Source organism: Rutidosis leptorrhynchoides, chromosome 2 (genome assembly GCF_046630445.1).
Source record: "Rutidosis leptorrhynchoides isolate AG116_Rl617_1_P2 chromosome 2, CSIRO_AGI_Rlap_v1, whole genome shotgun sequence".
Taxonomy (NCBI): Eukaryota; Viridiplantae; Streptophyta; class Magnoliopsida; order Asterales; family Asteraceae; genus Rutidosis; species Rutidosis leptorrhynchoides.
Genome location: NC_092334.1, coordinates 692,675,627 through 692,696,269, shown reverse-complemented (window position 1 = coordinate 692,696,269; position 20,643 = coordinate 692,675,627). Strand labels below are relative to the sequence as shown.

Sequence of the window (20,643 nt, the reverse complement as noted above, 5' to 3'; positions counted from 1 at the left end):
ACCACCTCGCACACATCAGTATCGTCGGCCGGATGATTTTGTGGTGATAACGGGTAGAAGGAATTTGTTAGTTGGAAGAGCCTACCTTGCGGGGAGCGGTAATTTCGTTCTAAAAAGATACGTGTTATGTTGACATTGTGTCATCGCTTTAGTAGCGCAAACGGGTAACGGTAGACGTTAGTTTTTATTATTATCGAATTGAGCTCTTGAGAATTCGGGATGAGGGACCGACGCCAAGTATGGTCGTGTAAGTAGGTAAATGGCTAAATCGTTTGACTTTGTAATCTTGACGATTTGAGTGAAGAACGAAGTTCTAAGTTGGGGAGTTTGTACTACCACACGAGGAAGTTGGTAATGTTATATCAAAGAAATTGTGTCGACTTCATTAAGGATTTATATTCCTACCGAGGAAGCGTAATGGGACCTTGAGAAAGGGTACGATGCCTCATTGTCGTATACTTTGGGTAGTAGTTACACAATAACCATTTTGTGTACTACGAGGTAATTACATGTATGTGTTTATTTGGGGTTATCTCTCTGTTGACCACGTTTGACTTGTGATAGGTGATGAGTGATAACCGGAAGGATTAGCTCTTCGTTAACCACCCTTGGTTGTGATTGATGGTAAGAGGTTCCCGGAAAGAACCGTTACTTGTATATTTAGGATTTTAATTGCCTGTAGGAATTGTGCACATAGCTGTTTTGTGCACATGGTTGTGAGTGATAGCCGGTTTTCACTCACACGTTGGTAATAATAATGCGGTAGCCGCGTTTCGCTCGCATATTGTTGGTAGTGTTGCAATAGCCGTTTTTGTACACCTTGAGTTTTGTATTGAATAACCTTATTGTTAGTATTAAGAACTACTAGTTGTATACGCCGGTGGTTCGGTCATGAGGACCATGTTGTGTGACTAGTGATACAATAGCCGTGTTCTCATTAAATACATGCGGTAGTTGCGTATTAGCCGTGTATGCGCACTAAGAGGAATGTTAGGTGGTAAGTGTTACCCGTAAGGATTCACTTTGTCGGTCTTCATCGGTTGGTTTGTTGACTTCATGTTGGGGACGTGGTTACTATAGCTTTGTGCTTGTTAGGGTATACGATAGAGACGATGTCTCGGTATGAAATTTTGGTGAGAGGAGTTGGAAAAAACGCGTGATGATTCCGTGTATACTAAACTATTGTAGTAGATTTCGGATATTGTGTGCATTGCATGTTCTAGAATGCGTGCAAGTGTGAAATAGTTAAATGGGATAATCTTAGAGTTAATGTTAATTGGAGGTTCGATTTCGATGGCGGTTTTGTGATTGTGTGGCGAGTGTTGTACGCTCTTGACGGCCACTCTTTTCTTTTATGATTTTGGGGGTGTACGCGGTATGCAGTTCGAGAGGCATTTCCGTTAATCACGTTCGTGTGCGAGCAGAGTCATGGTGGTTAACTATCTATATGTATGTAGGTAACCGGGTTAATGGTTATGACGAAATTAGAAAGGTGTAAGCCTTGGTGTTTCAAGCGCTTCCTTAGTGTTGAGTTGAAAGATAAATAGGCTAGCTATGCTGCCTAAGTGGATAGTGACTAGCGGGTGTCGCTTATTTAGGAAAGGAAAGCTTTGGTGGTCTTCGAAAAAGTCCCAAGTTGGACTTTGGAATGAATTGCGAAGGTAGTTAGCGAAGTGAGTTAGAATGGCGAAGTTCCCGAAAAAGGGATACGAGAGATTTTCGAAAAGCGTCGAGATGATTCCCAAATATTCCACGATTGAAAGGTGTAACGACGATGATTGTTGGTGAATTGTGCTACTTTTAGGATGATTGTGAAGTGTATGGCACGAGTTGGGATACTCGGCGTAGGAGCAAACTGTTGTGGTTGTTTTGTTTCGTGGGTTGACTACCTGATAGCGTTGAAAATGATAGAATAATAAGGCCATTGGAAAAATGTTGTGAAGTTTTCACGGTATACTCCCGAGTGAGTGGTGGAAATTTTGTTTAAATGGAAGTATAAGTACGGTTGTTGTCATATGATGCGTTAGGGTACGAGGCGAGAATTCGGATGCGTGATTTACTACATGTGTGACTCTGCGTTGGAAACGGAAATGTTCGAGAGAGAAGTGCTAAACTTCTAGTGTTGGTACGGATCACGAGGACGTGCTCCGATTCAAGTGGGGGAGAGTTGTAACATCCCGTTTTCCCTAAATATGATTTAAGGTGCGTATTTAACTCCGTGTACGTTTAATATTGTACCTATGATCGATAGTGTATAGTTTAAATATTGAAAATGTTGGAAATGGTTTGATCAGGCCTTCTGTCGCGTCTGGAGGTCTTCCATCGCATTCTGGTGTGTCGCGATACACGACAAATCTGTCTGGGACGCGACAGTTTCAGAATCCCAGTTCTATCAAGGTTATCGCATTCGAAACATGTCTGTCGCGTTTGGTTGTCGCGAAACGCGACAGGGTGTCGCGAAACGCGACAAAGGTCGCTGTTTTACTTTTTTGTCCATTTTAAATGGAATCTTTTAGGGGTGTTTAGGTCTTTTCACATATGGCCGGTTTTTGAGACTTCAAGGCTGGTTCAACCTTATCCCCTCTCCATTTATGACATTTCCATTTATTTGAAATCAATTTTAGAGAGAGAGTGAGGTTTTAGAGTGAGAGAAAACTTATTTTGGTGAAGAAGAAGGTTGAATCTTGCCCGAACCCAAGTGTTAAAGTTGTTCCTCGTGTCTCTAGCTACACTTTGATAGTCTCGATAAGTTCTAACTCTATGTTTTGAGTTTATTTAAGTTTGAGCTAGGGTTTGGCTCATATGGATCTTGTGTGACCCAATTGAAGGTTAATTGGGTGGGTTTTGGGTTAGATTTATGAAAATGAACCCTAATGGCCATAACCTAGGGTTTGGTCTTATGATTTGGGGTTGTAAGTATTAGATTGTGTTGTTAAGCATTAAAACACTTGTTAAAGGTTGAAAGAATTGTAAATGGGTCATGTTTGACTAAGTTTGAAAGAGTAAGTGTTAAAATGGGTCAAATGAGTACTAGTTGACCTAATTGGGTGAAATGGGTATGAAATGCCCTAAGTTTGTGCTAGTTGAAGTTTGTAGACTTGAATTCATTAGCTTTAGTGATTTAATATGAGTCTTGGCCATTTATGGGCGGTTGTGGTGTAGTTGAGTCATTTAATGCAATTTGGGTCATTAAATGCTCAAGTGTAAGCATTGTGGTTAATTCCACTAGTTGTGTAATTGAATGTGTACTTAATGAATTAGGTACATTGCTTTGAAGTTCGGAAGTGCACAATCATCATCCTTGTGTCAAGGTGAGTGGAATAAATATACATGTACGTATATAATGTGTTTATTTGTATGATTGGATATGTGTTGTTCAAGTTAGTGTTATATGTGTTGTACGCTAACGTTTTACGAATGGATATGTGTTGTCCAAATTAGTGTTATATGTGTTGTACGCTAACGTTTTACGAATCGATATGTGTTGTCCAAGTTAGTGTTATATGTGTTGTACGCTAACGTTTTACGAATGGATATGTGTTGTCCAATTTAGTGACATATGTGTTGTACACTAACGATCTTATGAACGGATATGTGTTGTCCAAGGGTTAGTGATATATGTGTTGTACATTAACGGTTGTTATGAACACCGATGGGAAATTCGAGTACCATTCCTTTTACTATTGGTTAACCGTGGTTGTGTGAATTTGGTATTAGCATATTCAATATTGAACTATATGCTATTGGTGTTGCTAGCTTCTTATGAATTGTGGATAGTAGTTTATGCATGATGTTTGCATGGTTGTCGTATTGCTAGCTTGTATGCGGTGTTGTGTAAGTGTTTGCAAATAAGTAGGTTATATATGAACATGTATAATTATTGCATTCACTAAGCATTAGCTTACCCCTCTCATTGTTTATCTTTTTAGATGCAGGTGCGGATAAGGGAAAAGGGGTTGTTGGGCACTAGGTTTCCTTTGATGATGTTTAGTTGGAGCTTTTGAAGTTGGCCTAGCGTTTTGGGTAGTTTAGCCCCAAACCATGCTCGATGTGTTGTTTGGATTAAAGCTATCGTTTTTGGATATGTCAAACTTGTATCACCTTAATGGTCTTCGTGCCTTTTGTAAACACTAAACTTGTTGTATGTTTTAATGAAACGTGTGGAATGGTTTACATATTTAATTGGCGCGTAAATGTGTATTATTTATAAAAAAAAAATTATCGTATGAAATACGAGTTGGGTTGTTTCAAAACAGTACATAATTATGTTCCAAAAAAAGATGATTAAACGGATGATGATGATATTTACAAATTCAAATTCGGAATTAATTGATTGTTTACATGTATACATGTATTTTTGCATTGACTTTTTTACAAACAAAACGTGTTGTACAACTTGATTCCTATTTTTTTTTTTGCTAAACCGTGTTTAACACATTAATAGTTAACAAATTAATCAGTAACTAATAGGGGTAGTGTAGTAATATGTCTTTCAATTTAAATTCCTCTTTTTGTTTTTTGTTTTTTCTGAAAAAAACACTATACTCATCTTTTTTTTTTACTTAATATAAGTTTTGCGTTTTAAAAAATTATAATATTGTGGCCAAACATTTATTAAATATATTTATTTAATATTTAAAACTTTTAGAAGGTTATATAAAATCTCACCTGTCAAAAGTCCTACCATTAGATGATATCTCTTAATGTAAATCTGAGCCATCCAAATTCAAAATCACGTCATTTAACTTTTTTATAGGCAGTTGAGGTGAATTATTACCATGCTGCACTTAAGTCATTTATTAAAAAAAAAAAAAAAAAAAAAAAAAAAAAAAAAATCCGTCCCCTTAAATTAGGGGAAATAACTGTTCTAGGTTGAACTTCACAACTTAATCTCAAACAATCAAAAACATTCGTTGATTTGAAACCGATTATGATAGTTTGCAGGTAATTCAAGGAGATCGAGTAGGGTTACGATATGATGTCTCCATAAGTGTGTTTCCTTAAACTCCCCAACTTTATTCAAATTCTTCCTATCAATCCAAGTCGTCATAGCCACCGAATCTTGTAATCAGGTATGAAAAATATTTGATTCGAATACTTTCATAGCGTTAACCCAATAATTCGATCCCATTACATTAAGATTCGAAAAGATCTGTGAACAAAATCTACAGCATCATCGTTTCAAAATTAGGGTTTCGATTATTAGGTACAGTGTCGATTACTTATAAATCGATTACAGTGTCATACAACATCTACTTCTAAACTAATTCGATTCGATGATAACGATCATGGAAGTACTATTCTAACAATCATGGAGAAATACACATCGATGGAGCAGTGATTATTAATTTATAATCCAAATTTTTTCAATTTTCTTGCTACGCTCAAAATCGTAGCCTCTGCTTTTTTATCTTCATAGGGTTTCCAATTTTGCAAATTGATAGTGGTCAATTTGAAATTGTAGATTTATGTTTGTGACGAATGTATTGTATGTTAAAACTGTCTTATATTCATATTTCAATTTGAATTATACTCAGAATTTGCATGTATGTATTTCTTTTCTTCATAAATTGCACCATGAAAATGTATATATCTAAATTTATTTATAAATGTATGTTTTACAAGTTCTAATTGCACCATGTTTACATTTCTAGCAGATGGTCTATAACTCGATATTTAATGTGTTGGGGTTATGTTGTAGAAAATAGCAATTATGAGGAGTAAGTCTGATTTTGGATGTATCATCCAGGCCAATTTGTTTACTGATGTAATCTGCACTCGGGTATCATTTATCTCAGATTGTTCGATTATTTGTTCTACCAAGTCTTTATGATGATACACTGATTGAGCACTTTTTTTTTTTTTTTTTTGTAGGGCACAAAACTCGTACCGTTTCGTGTTGAATTTTAGCACTGATATGTGGGATTGGCAAGGTGAAGAATATGGTTTGCAAACAAGTAAGACTCCAAATATGAACTGGAAATATTAGTTTGTGACACCTGTTATCGCAAAGGTGAAGTCCATTTATAATTTATTATTTTTAAATGAATAGAAAGTGCCATCAAGTTGGACTGTACCAAACCCGACCATTACGTCACATATTGTACTAATCGCCTGTTATGCCATGGTAATATGCAATGGTGGATGTGTCAAAAGAAGTTGGTCCAGATGTTCGTGCCCATGGATACACAGGAACGGGGAATGATCAGGCATGTCTTTTTTTTTCTGTTAGACTTATACAATAGAAATGTGATTACTTTTCGGACTTTTTGTATGTTTTATTTCTAAAGTATAGGTACGTTTTAATCCTGATCTTCAAGTGGTGGCTCCTTAGAGGGAATGGGATATAACAGGGAGGGAAGATGCTATTGAATACGCCAAGAAACACAACGGATGTGAAAATTTAATCAAACTTAAAAGAATGCAAGGAAAAGTCATAAGCCATTGAAGGTCACTTACTGTTTGTTATGTTAGGTTCCTTTTCTTACGTTTCTCATCCCTTTACCTCACTGCAGAGCTGTTAACTTTTATATCTGACTCTTTGTATGACAGTTGAAATCTACTATTTGATATATTGCTTACTTCTTTAGGATAATTATTTATCCATTTTACCTCACTGCCCAACTGCTATCTTCTTATATCTGTGACAATTGAAATTCTTGCATTGATAAAATCATACTTAGATTGGACTGAATTTTCTCTTTGGATAATGCAGGAACCAGAACCTATTGATTGGGAGTACTATAGAAATGGCTTGGATCTCGCATAGTTGATTATTACAAAGAATATTACGACGGTATGTCTTCTTTTTCCTACCTTTAATGTTTATTCTCCCTTTGCATAGACCATGTTTAGGCAACAGTTTAACTCATAAATAACAAAATGAGTTCTATACTACGCTTTTTCTTGACCAATATCTCATATTCGTGTTGGATCCCTTTGACTTTATATTTAATATGAAACATGGATATTGAGCGTTGTATAGTGGAATGTGCAATGTCATTTTAGTCTATATGCAATCCTGCAAACATTAATGAGCAAATGAAAACTTAAGTATATGTCCGAAAAGATCAGATCTTTATCTGTTTAGGCACTGATCTGTGAATAATAGAGTAATGCACTTGGTATTTAATAATCAAGAGTTCATCGCTTAAGATAATGCTTTTCTTATTCTAAGTTGATCAGGTACCTAATGTGTGCATTTGATGATCCTCTATGAAATTTGTGATGACATCATCTTCTTTTTACAGGTGTTGAAATCCCTAAGTTTGTTGAAAAGAAAACTCCAGAATATAAACCCAATTTTGATGCGCTGGTATGAAATTATACTTCACACGTAGTACTAAAATGTTTGTGACGGATTTTTAAACGTTGATTTAAAGAGGCCATTTTATTTATTATCTTTTGATATTGAAATGACAGTTGGTTGAACTGAGAGAGGCTGAACAGAAATCTCTTAAGGAATCTGAATGACTAGAGAAAGAATATGCTGATGTTCAAGAGCTAAAGGTAAGTCTAGATGTGTCGAAATAGGTGGGTCGGGTTGGATTGGGTAAGGGATCAAAATGGCTTTTGTGATATTTATTTTACATTTATAAAAATTATCTGATGATCCTGTGAACATTGTTTTGTAACAATCAATTTTATTTTATACGTATCTAATATGTGTAACGACAATATAAATATATATGCCCATTGTGATCAAACTTTCAAGTGTCTAGCCATTATGACCTGCTTGATTAATCAAGTGTTTCACCATTCAGTACCCTTTCAACCTTTCGCTGAACGGGCCACTTATCTAATTTTAATCATTGTTCTCTACTTCAATTCTAGTTATAATGACTTGTAATGTTTTCATTTTTATAATATCATAAATTTCTTTCTATGATAACAGAAAAATCTTAGCATTATGACTGCGGATGAGTACTTCGAGAAGCATCCAGAGTTAAAGAAGAAATTTGATGACGAAATCGGGCTACTAATTTTCATGGTGGCTTTTTAAGTTGAAACATTTGAATCAATTCCTTTTTGTTTCAGCATATACTAATATAGCAAGAGTAACAACGATAGTCGGTTTTTAGTTTGTTTGAGTAAATTATCTCGGAGTTTTGGACTCCATTATGATAACGACATCTACTCAACATTTGAGTATGATTGCATATGTTGTCATGTTGAATGCAATCGTTGTTTACTTTTTGAACTCTAAATTTGCGCTCTAATTGTTGTACACAACTACTTTACACAAGGCCTAGCTCGATCGGATAGCTCAGTGTACTTTATGAATCGTCCAAGAAGGAAGACAATCAAAATACATAGTGCCATATGTTGCTGTCAGTTCCATCCTGCCATCGTTGTAACTTATAATTTATTAAGTATATATTTTTAGAATCTTGTATGATAAAATATCCGCGAATGCGCGGGTTATAAACTAGTTAATATCCAAACAAAAAATATGAGTAACACACATTGAAGATATATTTAAAAATTTGGAATATATAATTTGTTTGCATATATAAACGTAGTTTTGCATTGACTATTTTGAATTCAAACAGTGTTTTTCAACTTCATTCCTATTTTATCTCAAAAACGTTGTTTACTAATTAATAGTTAACAAAAGAATCATTTTACTAATAGGGGTAGTGTAGTAATATATCTTTGAATTGAAATTTGGATCAAGTAATAATCATTTGACATTTTGATCCAATGGTCATAACTAGTTTTCGAACCCTCGCTTCGCGCCGGGGATTCGATTTTTAATGTATTTTATTGTGTTTAGTTACGGAGCCTGCGAGTGAAAAATCAACATATATGAAAAGTACCCTAAATATTTAGCATTTTTTTTAAAAGTGTCTGTTTTGCGTATAGTTAGTGACATTGTGTTCATAAAATTATTTCGAGTTTAAGGATGGTGTCGGAAAAATTTAACTCGTTGCGAGCGAGAAGATATGACCTGTTGAATATTTGAGTGAAGTTTATTTAAGATAATTTATGAAAATTTTGATTTGACGCTTTAACCCCTGTGTTGGGGGCCGATTTTAATTTTGAACAAAGTGTAGGGGGCTTTTGTGGTGTTACTTGAAAGAAAGAAGGGGGTAAAAGTGAAAAGACGAAAATACCCCCGGTACTATTCATAAGTTTTGTCTCATAGTTAATATAGTAATAATTAATTGTTAGGATTAAATTAACGGTCAAGATTTGTTTATTGAAATAAATATTAGTTACTTTTGCTTTTCTTTTAATAAGAAAAAGGGAAGGGAAGGGATTTGTAGTACAAATTCATCCTATCCAGAAAGGTACTCATTTGAATCTCTCATTAAGGATGAAATTGTCAAGGGACTATAGAGACATTAAACCTTTCTTTCGGTACTAATTTGTTTCAATTTTCATGAGATAAATGAGCAGTGTCTTTAAAGAATGGTTGAAAAATCTCATAACCTTGTTGAATTAGAAGGATCGTATAAATAGATGCTACAAGAGCTTATACAAGTTAAGAAAAATAAAAAATAAAAAGGCAAACCGCAAGAACATGTAGTCACATTACGTCTATATAAGATACAATATTTCCTCTCTTTTTCTCTTTTCCTTTTTCAACCGTTTGAGGTACTCAACATTCAATTGATCTTGTTTTAAAACTCAACGTTGAATTCGCTACTAAAAAAAGGACTTTCAACCTTTTAATTAGCTCAATGAGTCAGCTTATAAAAAACGCAATTTTACGCTTTTCAAAAAAAAAAAAAAAAAACGCAATTTTACAAGCTCTATAAAAAACTGCCTTCCCACTAAATATTGTTCAAATATATTGGAAGAATAGTGATGGATTCAACAAGTCTAAAAGTGCTCAATTTGATCAAGGTTAGAGAGTTGTGTACCATGTCGAAAGAATAGAAAAAATAAATATTGTACGTTAAAATAGAAATTTGTGTAAAGATTGAGTACCTGTTCTTGAAGTTCACCCAAAACAATAATAAAAAAAAGGTTGGAATCTACAGAGATCATTAATTTCATCGCCAAAATATTCTTCTAAAAAACCCAGCTTTAGCTCGTTCTCTAGTCTTCATCTCGTCAACTGAAAAATATTAGATACAAATAACCCGTGACGAAATATTTCAAAAGATAAATATAAGTAAAAAAAAACAAAAAACATACCTTTTAGTCTACCAGCAAGATACAAAGCTTCTTCAGCAATTGGTCTCCATTGTTCAGCACATGAGTAGTTGATTCCTAAACCGACACTAAGCCCTCTCAACAATTGCACCGTACGAAGTACGGAAAATAGTTCCTCGGGGAATGCCTACCAACAGATTGTAAATAATTTAGACATTTTTATTTTGACCAATATATAAAGTATATATGTTTTTTCGATAAATGTTCTTACATGGAATCATAAAAAAATGCAAATTATGCGATATCATCTTTCTTCATGTACTATTTTATTTTGAAAATAAAACCTAGAGGTGGCAATATAGTCGGTCATAACGGGTCATTATATATAGGATGGTCAACACACGTAAGCTTGAACACCAAATCAATATTAGTTTTACAGTTTCTTCAGAATGACTAACATAATAAGCATAAGCATTATCAATAAATAAAAACAATATTACTACAACTTTCTTCCATTTTGAATCCAACAATTACCTTGTTTTTTGCTTAATCCATTTGAGATAAAAAAAAGTGAACACAAATAAATACAGACATGAATAAATGAATTAAAAATTTCATCTTTATTAAATATGCATACCCGAACAGCAATTTTCTTTATTGAAGAATCCTTTGCAAATGGCTGCAACACCTTGACTCCAGAAGGCAACTTTGTGTCGAACATTACCTGTGCGAGCTTAAATAATTCCGCCCTTTCGTCTGAACACAAACTTAAGGTATCTATGCCAAGTTCCCTGATACAATTAACAGCACAAATTTTTAACCAGATTCATGTGATGTAAAGGTGGCAAATTCGGCCCAATTACTTATTGACTGATTAAGATTTTGTTTTAAAATCTCACTGACTAGATGGATTTAAGAAATCCGTGTCAAAAGGGTCAAATGAGACCTGAAGTACATTATAACGCATATAACCTCCTGTGTAATTTATTATAAACGTAGTTTATCACTCAAACAATATATGTTTTGTAATCATACTCAATACACTGATTGTATTTAGTTTTTTTTTTTTTTTTTTTTTTTTTTTGGACAAAAAGTAAACCCGTTACCAAGCCAACCCAACCACCCATTTTGCAACCTACGGTAATTAGCATGGATATATATACCGGAACCCTTCTGAAGCCCTAGTGTGATCATTATCGGCTATAGCAAGAACCAAATTGGCATAACCAAGCCTCAAAGCTTGAGGAAGATCTTTCACTTGTCCATAATCAAGCAACGCAACCTAAAATGTAACAAACAAAAAAAAGTAAACAAAGTATTAGACAACATAGGATTGTAAAAAATAAGGGTTCGATTTCGGTTGACTGGTCATCATCATCTCCTTTTACTTTTCCTATTTGAATAAACCTTTTCAATAACGTCCATCGTTTCTTGGAAAATCTAGTTGATATAGTGTAATACTTAATAGCTAAACTTTTTCATGTTTAGCTCATCCGGGATTAGCTTAGTAAATTTTGTTATACAATTCAATATTTTGGTTTGATTTCTGAAATAATTATATATCTTCATAATATTTGGCTAACACACTGGATATATGATCTGAAAGACGCATATCTTTAATAATATCCTTAGTGTTTAATAGTTAAATAGAATAAAATAGTTAAAGATTTGTTGCTCCAAAAACAACTTTAATGCTATTAACTTATTTCGCAGATAATGAAGAATATTTGCATGTTTACCTCAGAGCCTTTGCAAATGAGAATATTTCCAGGATGAGGATCCGCATGAAAGAATCCACTCTTAAGTATCATTTGTCCATACGCATGCGTAAGACTTTTTAAGATGTTTCTGCATTTAAAAGCAGTGGTAGCTCAGAATATTTGGGCAGAAGACTTTGCAAGACTTTTATCATAATAAGTTTTTGCTCGAATGTTAACATTACACATCATTTTTCTATTTTTTAATAAATATGACAAAATGGTGTTTGCGGGTTAACCCACCTGACTCGACCCGTCTCAATCTCTACTAAAAAGTTTCACCTTTTGACCTGTTATCCAACCCACCTATTTTGGTATGTTTAATGTATAATTATATGTAGTAAACTCGACTTAACACAAACAATAAAGCAGAAGAGTCCTGTAAAAGCACAAGGGTTTAATCTATATAATAGCTGTCTATTATCCAAGGTTTTAAGCTATAGATTAGCAACATACTTTACAGAAAGTACAGATATAAACAACCAACTTTTCATTACCAAGATAGCCATTAAACTTACAAAAATTGTTTCAATATGACCAATGTATGAAATATAAGCGGCCAAGTCATAAAGATAGCCTTTTATCCAATATCTAAAGTTGCGAAACGAGACTATTGGAACAAAATTATAATAACTAATGTGTATTTGGGTGATAAAAAAGTAGGCCATTTGTGTCGGTACTTTTTGGACAGTATATTGTTATTAATTAACTTGAACCCAAAGCATAATATAATAATATAAATAAATAAACTAAGAGAATATTTGGTTCTTTTTGAGTCGAAAAACGTACTACATACCAAACGGTTAGTTCGTGAATACTATTTTTAAGCATAAAGTGACAACAAAATTTTGATATTCTCAAGTGTGTGGAGGCTTACTGTTTTGCTGCTGCTGCCATCTTACCATCAGGATTTATTCCTCTTTTCTTAATTTCATCTCCAAGATTCAAAATCGGTACGCCATCTATATATTCCATCACCAACACCCGCCTACGCAATTCAGATATAGTAAAAATATAAAAAATGATTATTGATTTTACAGGAAAACAAATAGTGTTTACTAAAAAGAATTAAAATGTAAGACTGCTGCAGGATCTCTTAAACATTTAGCTTGATACGTAGCAAAAAGAACTGGAACGTACATTAACATATGATCTGTTTTTTGTATCTTGAAAGTTATGAACTACAATTTTTAAAGACGTTCTAATAAAAGTTAATGCAGCTTTCGTAAAACAAAGATATGCCAAAAAGATATTTTATGATCAAGTATATTCCAACTTGAGAGCTTAATTTAGAAATTTCTCATTGAGTCTTATTTCAAATGACCAATAGAAAAACGAAAAATGTTTGATTGACCACCGAATCGAGTCACTTCACATTTATTATAAGAAATAAAAAAGATTAAACATTCAACAAGACTCACCTGGTGACTGCATTCCCTATAAGCCTCGGCACTTTAACAGGTGTCTTTCGGTTGTTTTTTTGTAAAAATGTTCTAATTCTTTCCATGGCGTCAGCTTCTCTTGTAAAATCGAATTCATATCCTATCTTGAATTACATGAATAAAAACAAGATTAGCATATATTATATATCTACATACATTTTATCATATCCATACCCGAACATGGTATCATATCCATACCTCACCTCAAAACCATCATGCCAAACACCCTTGGTATATGTTGAACCATCAAACTACCCTTTAACTTAAATTAAAGGAAAGATTGCACAAAATTGTAACCAGCAGAAAAAACCATCAAAATTCCCATTTTAGGTGATCCTTTAAATTAACTGTTATAATAAGCAAAATTTGACATCATAAAAGCTATGTGGTCAATCAACTTTAAATTGGAAGTTTTATGGGTTGTTAACCTTACATCAATTTAAAAGAAATAAAACAAACACCGATTAGATTTGACCAAAACTATTTACCTTCATTGCAAATAATCCGGATATCAATATATTTAAGAAATTATCGTGTTCTAGTTATCATTCTTGAGATCATAATAATCACTTCTAAAACTTAAATCCACACAATTACTGAAGTTTACAACGCTATTGATAAAACAACAAACTAAAAAGTAGTCAAGTAGGATTGGTGTTCACCTGTTTCTCCATTTCTTTACACACGGAGTAGAAATCAAATTTGACATCTGTCTTTTGTATGCATAACGCAAAAGCTTTTAAATTTCGAAGATCCGTCATCATCAAATCTTGAACACCGGGATGTTGAACCTATATAATAATATTAAAAAGGCCTTGTTTAACTATAACAGTGTAATACGGAGTAATTTCTTTGTATATATCTTGAGTTTAAATGATCCCCACAATAACTTATACAAGACTTACCTTGACAACGACATCTTTTTTATCACCTTTTAGCCTAGCTCGATGAACCTAGATCGAAAACAAATAAATGTATGACTAAACAACCACGATCTAGAAAATTCATTATTAGCATTTCTAAACAAAACTGAATTTTTAAATGAAATTTAAGTCAAGCTCATCTCAAACGAAAAACATAATGCACATCATAAAACTAAAAGTAGAAAAATGGGTGGGTCAGGTAGGACGAATTGGGTTGACCAGGAACACATCCAAAAACGATTGATTTTTCAATTGAACAATTTAATTTTGGGTTGTATTGTAATATATAAGATACCTGCGCAATTGAAGCGGACCCAATCGGGTCCCATTTGAAATGTTCAAATATTTCATCAACGCTTTTACCCAACTCATTCTCGAGAACAAGTTGCACCATGTTAGACGGTGTTGCAGGAGCTTGATCACATAAAGTAACTAACTTTCTCACCCATGCAGCCGGTGCTAAATCAGGCTTCCCCAGAATTTGAGCAATCTACCAATTTCACAAGTTCACATCAAAATTAAACCTCCATTATTATGTAATAAATATTAATATTATAATTTTAGGTGGCAATAACAACCTGTTTATTTAAACAAATGCAAATTTGGTTTGTCTTAACTCAAGCAGGTCAAGTGGGCAAAATAAAACATAATGTAGCTAAAGAAGAATGGGTTAAAAGTCAACCAAACATTATTTCTATGCATATAAACCTAGTAAAAAAATTAGTTTTAGATTTAGACAGCATTTAATAGTATAGAATATAGAATATATGGATGATCAAAAAATGATTACTGGTCAGCTCAACTCAATTTAGCCCCGGTCCTTTTGACCGATTAACAAAGCCGTCCATCGCCACCTCAAAATTTAGAAAAGAAAATTTTTACATGGAACAAGCTAATGACATTCCTGATCACATACAAAGCTAAAAGTTTGTTAAAAACAAAGATAAAACTTGTTGTTTGGAGTTTGATTTTTGGCAAATTGGCTGTGCGGTGATTTGGTATGGTTTTTCTCAATCAAGTCGTAATAACCCATTTTAATTCACAAAAAAGATACCTAAAGACTATTAGTGTATTATAAACTCAATAAGCACCCAACTCGAAATCAATATACAGAAAAATTATAATACTTAATTTGAGTGACATCTTTAAAATCCATAAATGGCATAACAAACACTTCTCATCGTATAAAGATTCAAACTTTTTATTCAGACACCCATCGTATAAAGATTGAAACTTTCCAATCAAACACCAAAAAAAGAAAATACCCATCTTATAAAGATTCAAACTTTTTATTCAAACACCCATCATATAAAGATTTTACTTACAGATCAAACACCAAAAAAAGAAAATACCCATCCTATAAAGATTCAAACTTTGTAATCAGACACCAACCTTGAGAAAGAAACCACCCATATCAGAACACATGGAATAAACTTTATCAGCCGCATGCTCGTGTTGTCTCTCCCACATTGCTTCTGCTTTCTCCACATCCTTCTCAAAATTTACCCGAACCTGAAAAACCTGATAATATAACACAGACAACATCAAGATACCAAAAAGACTATACATTTGGACAACAAAACACAATACACCCATAGAAATGTAAGCATCAAGAAACCGATAAAAACTCAAATTAGGACAAAAATTACCGCAGAAAACACGATACACCCACAAGAAGATAACATTGACTAACAAACAAAAACTTCAAATTGGGACAAAATTGGCCACAAAACATCAAGAAAGCAAAAAGAAGCTTCACATTTGGACAACAACGATAGGATAACATCAAGAAACAAGTAACTCTTCAATTGGAATAACAATGGCCAGACAACATCAAGAAACTGAAAAGACTTGACAAAATAAGTAACATCACTAAATAAGTAACACATCAATTATTAAAGACTAGGTTTCCTTAATGGTCAAGAAAACAAAAGTTCTTCATCAAAAGATAACATCAAAAAAACCAATAACACCTCAATTAGAAAAATAATAGCCAAGAACTAAGAAGACACAATTCAAGTAAACACGAAAAAAAAAAAAAAAAAAAAAAAAGGACAGCAATAAATCAAAAAGACTTCAAATTGAAACCAAAATGCCCTAAGGTGTTTAGGCTCAGCTCATATATTTGATACGGTAAACAATAATAAAATAAGCAAATCCAAATACCCATCAAAAGATATAATGATACAAAAAAACTTGAAATTGGGACAAAAATAATCAAGAAAACACAATTCACCCATAAAATAAAACATCAAGAAACCTAAGAAAACCTCATATTTGGAGTTTATCTTTAAATTAACAAAAATTAGAGAATAAATTTTGTTGTTACCTTATAACCAGTGTAGATATCAACAGCACGGACCCAGAATTGAAAAGACCGTTGCCATGGTCTAAAACCACTTGATAACTTTTCTTGAAATTCTTTGATATCAATACCCATATGATATGATATGATATATGATTTTTTAATGTTTAATTCCTTGTAGTGTGTACTGTGGGTTACTATTCCTCAAATTAGAGACCAAGACAGGAATTAATTAATTGTTATAATAATAATAATAATATAGATATGGATAGTCAATTTTGGTGTATACATATAGTCAATTTTGGTACACAAAGTATGTATTTTTATATTGAGATTTTAGGCTATAAATACTCATGAATGCAAGCATTAAACTTGCACCATTTCACACACTTACAAAGTGTTTCTTTCTTTCTCCATTATCATCTTTGTTCTTACACTTCATTATTAGTATTCTTAATCAAGAATCAAATCACTAAAGGTAGTTATAAGCCTACTGAATTATAACATCAAGAATCAAACCACTAAAGGTAGTTATAAGCCTACTGAATTATAACACGTTATCAGCACGATAATCTTAATACTAAATATGGTTGGCTCTGCCACCAAAATGATATATGGTCGGTTATACCACCAAAATGATATATGGTCGGTTATACCACCAAAATGATATATGGTCGGTTATACCACCAGAATGATATAGGTCGGTTATACCACCTGAAAAAATATATGGTCGACACTGTCGCCAAATTTTCATTTATGTTTACTAATATTTATATTTTTGTTATATAACATTTATTTATGATTGCTTACACATGGTCGACACTGTCACCTACTTATCATTTATGTTATATTAAATTTATGTTTAATGTTTATATACTTATGAATATAAATTGACTCTAATTTATCATGATGTTTGTTTTAATTTTTGATAATAGAAAATGTCGAATCTGGAAAAGCTTAAATTTACTCCTTTAGAATCAACTGGAAACAACTACATGCCATGGGTTATAAAAGTAAAAATGCATCTTAAATCAATGGGCATTCTTGAAACCATAAATGAAAACAACACTTGTTCTGAAAAAGAACAAGCTACGGCATGTTGCTTTATTCATCAACATATTGATGAATGCTTACAAAATAATTATGTGACTGTAGAAGATCCCCATGTTTTATGGGAAGGTCTCAAAAGCAGATTCAATAATCAAAGAGAAATTTTACTTCCAGCTGCAATGGAACAATGGAGAACATTAAGGTTCCAAGACTTTAAGAAAGTAAATGAATACAGCTCAGCTCTGTATAATACATGTTCACAACTTAAATTCTGTGGACATGAAATTAGTGATGCAGACATGATGGAGAAAACTTTCTCCACAATGAATGCTGCAAACATCACAGTGCAAAGAAATTTGAGAATGCTAAAGTTCAAAACATATCCTGAACTTAATTCATATCTCTTAGTTGCAGAGCAAAATGATGAGCTATTAATGAAAAATCAGCAATCCCGTCCTACTGGTACACTTGCAATCCCTGAAGCAAATACTGCAAATAATTATAAACAGGGACAAGGACGCGGGCAAGGTCGTGGTTATAATAACCATCACCATCATCATGCCAAAAGCCATAACTATGGTAGAAACCATCCTTATGGTAATGGTAATGGGCGTGGACGTGGTCGTGGTCGTGGCCGTGGTGGTCAAAGAAATAGTAATCCACGAAAATATAAATATCAACCACAAAACAAGCCCATTAAACAAGATGTTGAAGAAAATTCTTCTAAAAATTCTGAAGAATCTTGCTACAGATGTGGTAGAATGGGCCACTGGGCTAATACTTGCCGAACATCTAAACATCTTGTTAAGATGTATCAGGATTCGCTGAAAGATAAAGAAAAGGAAGTAAACTTTGTGGATAACGTCGATCCAACAGTCACTGAGAAACCATCTGATTTATATGAAGATTTCTTGAATGTTTAAGTTGTGTGTCTTTCGAAAAATAAACGATTTAATATCGTCTGTCTTTGTCATTATGTTTGCTAAATGTTTCAGTACTATCTATTTGCGTTTAAAATATTGTGTAATATTAATGTACTCACTATTTATTTCTTATATATGAAGTTCAATATGAATTTTGCTGGAATACAACATCAATCAAGTGGTGGAGATCTCTGTATAGCAGACAGTGGAACTACACACACTATACTTAAATCCGAGAAATATTTTATTGATCTAAAATCAACGGAAGGAACTATACATACAATATCAGGACCTGCTAACTTGATAAAAGGGATAGGAAAGGCAAATTTCATACTACCAAATGGTACAAAATTTTTAATAAATGATGCCTTATTTTCTCCCAAGTCAAGCAGAAATTTATTGAGTTTCTCCGACATATACCTTAACGGGTATGATTATCAGTCAGTGACAACAGAAAATGAGAAATATTTAAGTATCACTGACAAGAGTCATGTGGTTGAAAAACTGCCAAGACTTAGTTCTGGATTACATTATACACATATAAATGTACCAGAAATACATATGGTAGTTAACGAAAAATATATTGATCCTGGTGTATTCAGTTTATGGCATAACAGATTAGGCCATCCAGGATCAACAATGATGAAAAGGATTATTGAATGTACTCATGGACATCCACTAAAGGATAGAAAAATCCATCATGATACAATGGTTCCATGTACATCTTGCTCTCTTGGAAAATTGATAACTAGACCCTCACCACTTAAGGTTGAGAAAGAATCACCAATGTTTCTTGAAAGAATTCAAGGTGATATATGTGGACCAATTCATCCACCATATGGACCATTTAGATATTTCATGGTTCTAATAGACGCATCTAGCAGATGGTCTCATGTTTGTCTGTTATCAAGCCGTAATGTGGCATTTGCAAAATTTCTTGCCCAAATTATTAAATTGAGAGCTCATTTTCCTGATTACACCATTAAAAGGGTGAGACTTGATAATGCTGGTGAATTTACATCTCAAGCATTTAATGACTATTGCATGTCTATAGGAATTGTTGTTGAACATTCTGTTGCTCATGTGCATACACAAAATGGTTTAGCCGAGTCATTGATTAAACGTTTACAGTTAATCGCTAGACCATTGATAATGAGAACAAAACTCCCTGTATCTATATGGGGTCATGCAATTTTACATGCTGCTGCATTGATTCGCATCAGACCAAGTGCAAGTCATAAATATTCCCCCCTACAACTTGCTTTTGGTCAAGAGCCAAATATTTCCCATCTTAGAACATTTGGTTGTGCAGTGTATGTTCCAATTGCGACACCACAACGTACAAAAATGGGTCCTCAAAGGAGGTTGGGAATATATGTTGGATATGAAACATCTTCAATATTAAGGTATATTGAACCTATGACAGGTGACGTTTTTACAGCACGTTTTGCTGATTGTCATTTTAATGAAACATTGTTCCCTAGATTAGGGGGAGAAATGAAAAATAAAGAAAATGATGTTTCATGGTGTGAACCTCAATTAAAGTATCTTGATCCTCGCACAAAAGAATGCGAGACAGAAGTTCAAAAGATAATGCATATACAAGAACTTGCAAATCAATTGCCTGATGCATTTACAGATACAAAAACGGTGACAAAATCATATATACCAGCAGTAAATACTCCAGCTCGAATTGAAATTCCAAAAGCTGGCAATAACGTCACTCATGAATCTTTGCCACGTCAGAAACGTGGAAGACCAATTGGTTCAAAGGATAAAAATCCTCGAAAAAGAAAATCAGCTGATAATGAAGTAAAAGAAAGTGTTCAAGAAGAACCACAAATCAGTACTCCTACTGCAGAGGAGATTGATGATGTCAATACAGAAATTGCAATCAATTATGCATATTCAAAAATATTATGGAACCGAAATGAAATGAAAAATCTTGATGAGAAATTTTCATTTAATGTTGCGTATGACATCATGAATAATGATGATGATCCAGAACCAACATCTATGGTTGAATGTCAAAATAGACATGATTGGGCTCAATGGAAAGAAGCAATACGAGCTGAATTAGAATCACTCAATAAAAGAAAGGTTTTCGGATCCATCATTCTCACTCCTAAAGATGTGAAA

At 33.4% G+C, this 20,643-nt stretch overlaps 1 protein-coding gene and 1 pseudogene across 2 annotated transcripts; one reads left to right on the top strand and one right to left on the bottom strand.

Annotated features, from left to right (window-relative positions):
* The first annotated feature begins 6,137 nt into the window (after window positions 1–6,137).
* Window positions 6,138–8,352, top strand: LOC139890374 (ATP synthase subunit d, mitochondrial-like; annotated as a pseudogene).
* A 1,088-nt stretch (window positions 8,353–9,440) lies between these two features.
* On the bottom strand, window positions 9,441–16,670 carry LOC139894666 (uncharacterized). 2 transcript variants are annotated; one of them, XM_071878067.1, is made up of 12 exons: window positions 16,556–16,670; window positions 15,619–15,747; window positions 14,522–14,716; window positions 14,209–14,256; window positions 13,966–14,094; window positions 13,283–13,407; window positions 12,739–12,849; window positions 11,844–11,952; window positions 11,268–11,386; window positions 10,742–10,895; window positions 10,147–10,291; window positions 9,441–10,066 (listed from the first exon to the last, which is right to left on the bottom strand). In XM_071878067.1, the coding sequence occupies exons 1-12, from the start codon at window positions 16,664–16,666 to the stop codon at window positions 10,002–10,004; spliced, it is 1,440 nt and encodes a 479-aa protein (XP_071734168.1). In that variant the 5' UTR covers window positions 16,667–16,670; the 3' UTR covers window positions 9,441–10,001. The 2 variants fall into 2 exon arrangements, with proteins under 2 accessions (XP_071734168.1, XP_071734169.1); XM_071878068.1 differs by lacking the exon at window positions 16,556–16,670 and adding an exon at window positions 15,876–16,016.
* Window positions 16,671–20,643: the final 3,973 nt, after the last annotated feature.

Coding starts and splice junctions, on each gene's coding strand:
- LOC139894666 (XM_071878067.1), bottom strand. CDS start 16,666: ATGGGTATTGATATCAAAGAATTTCAAGAAAAGTTATCAAGTGGTTTT. Junction 11,387..11,843: donor TCATTTGCAAAGGCTCTGAG/GTAAACATGCAA, acceptor GTTACATTTTAG/GTTGCGTTGCTTGATTATGG. Junction 10,292..10,741: donor TAAAGAAAATTGCTGTTCGG/GTATGCATATTT, acceptor ATCTGTTGGTAG/GCATTCCCCGAGGAACTATT.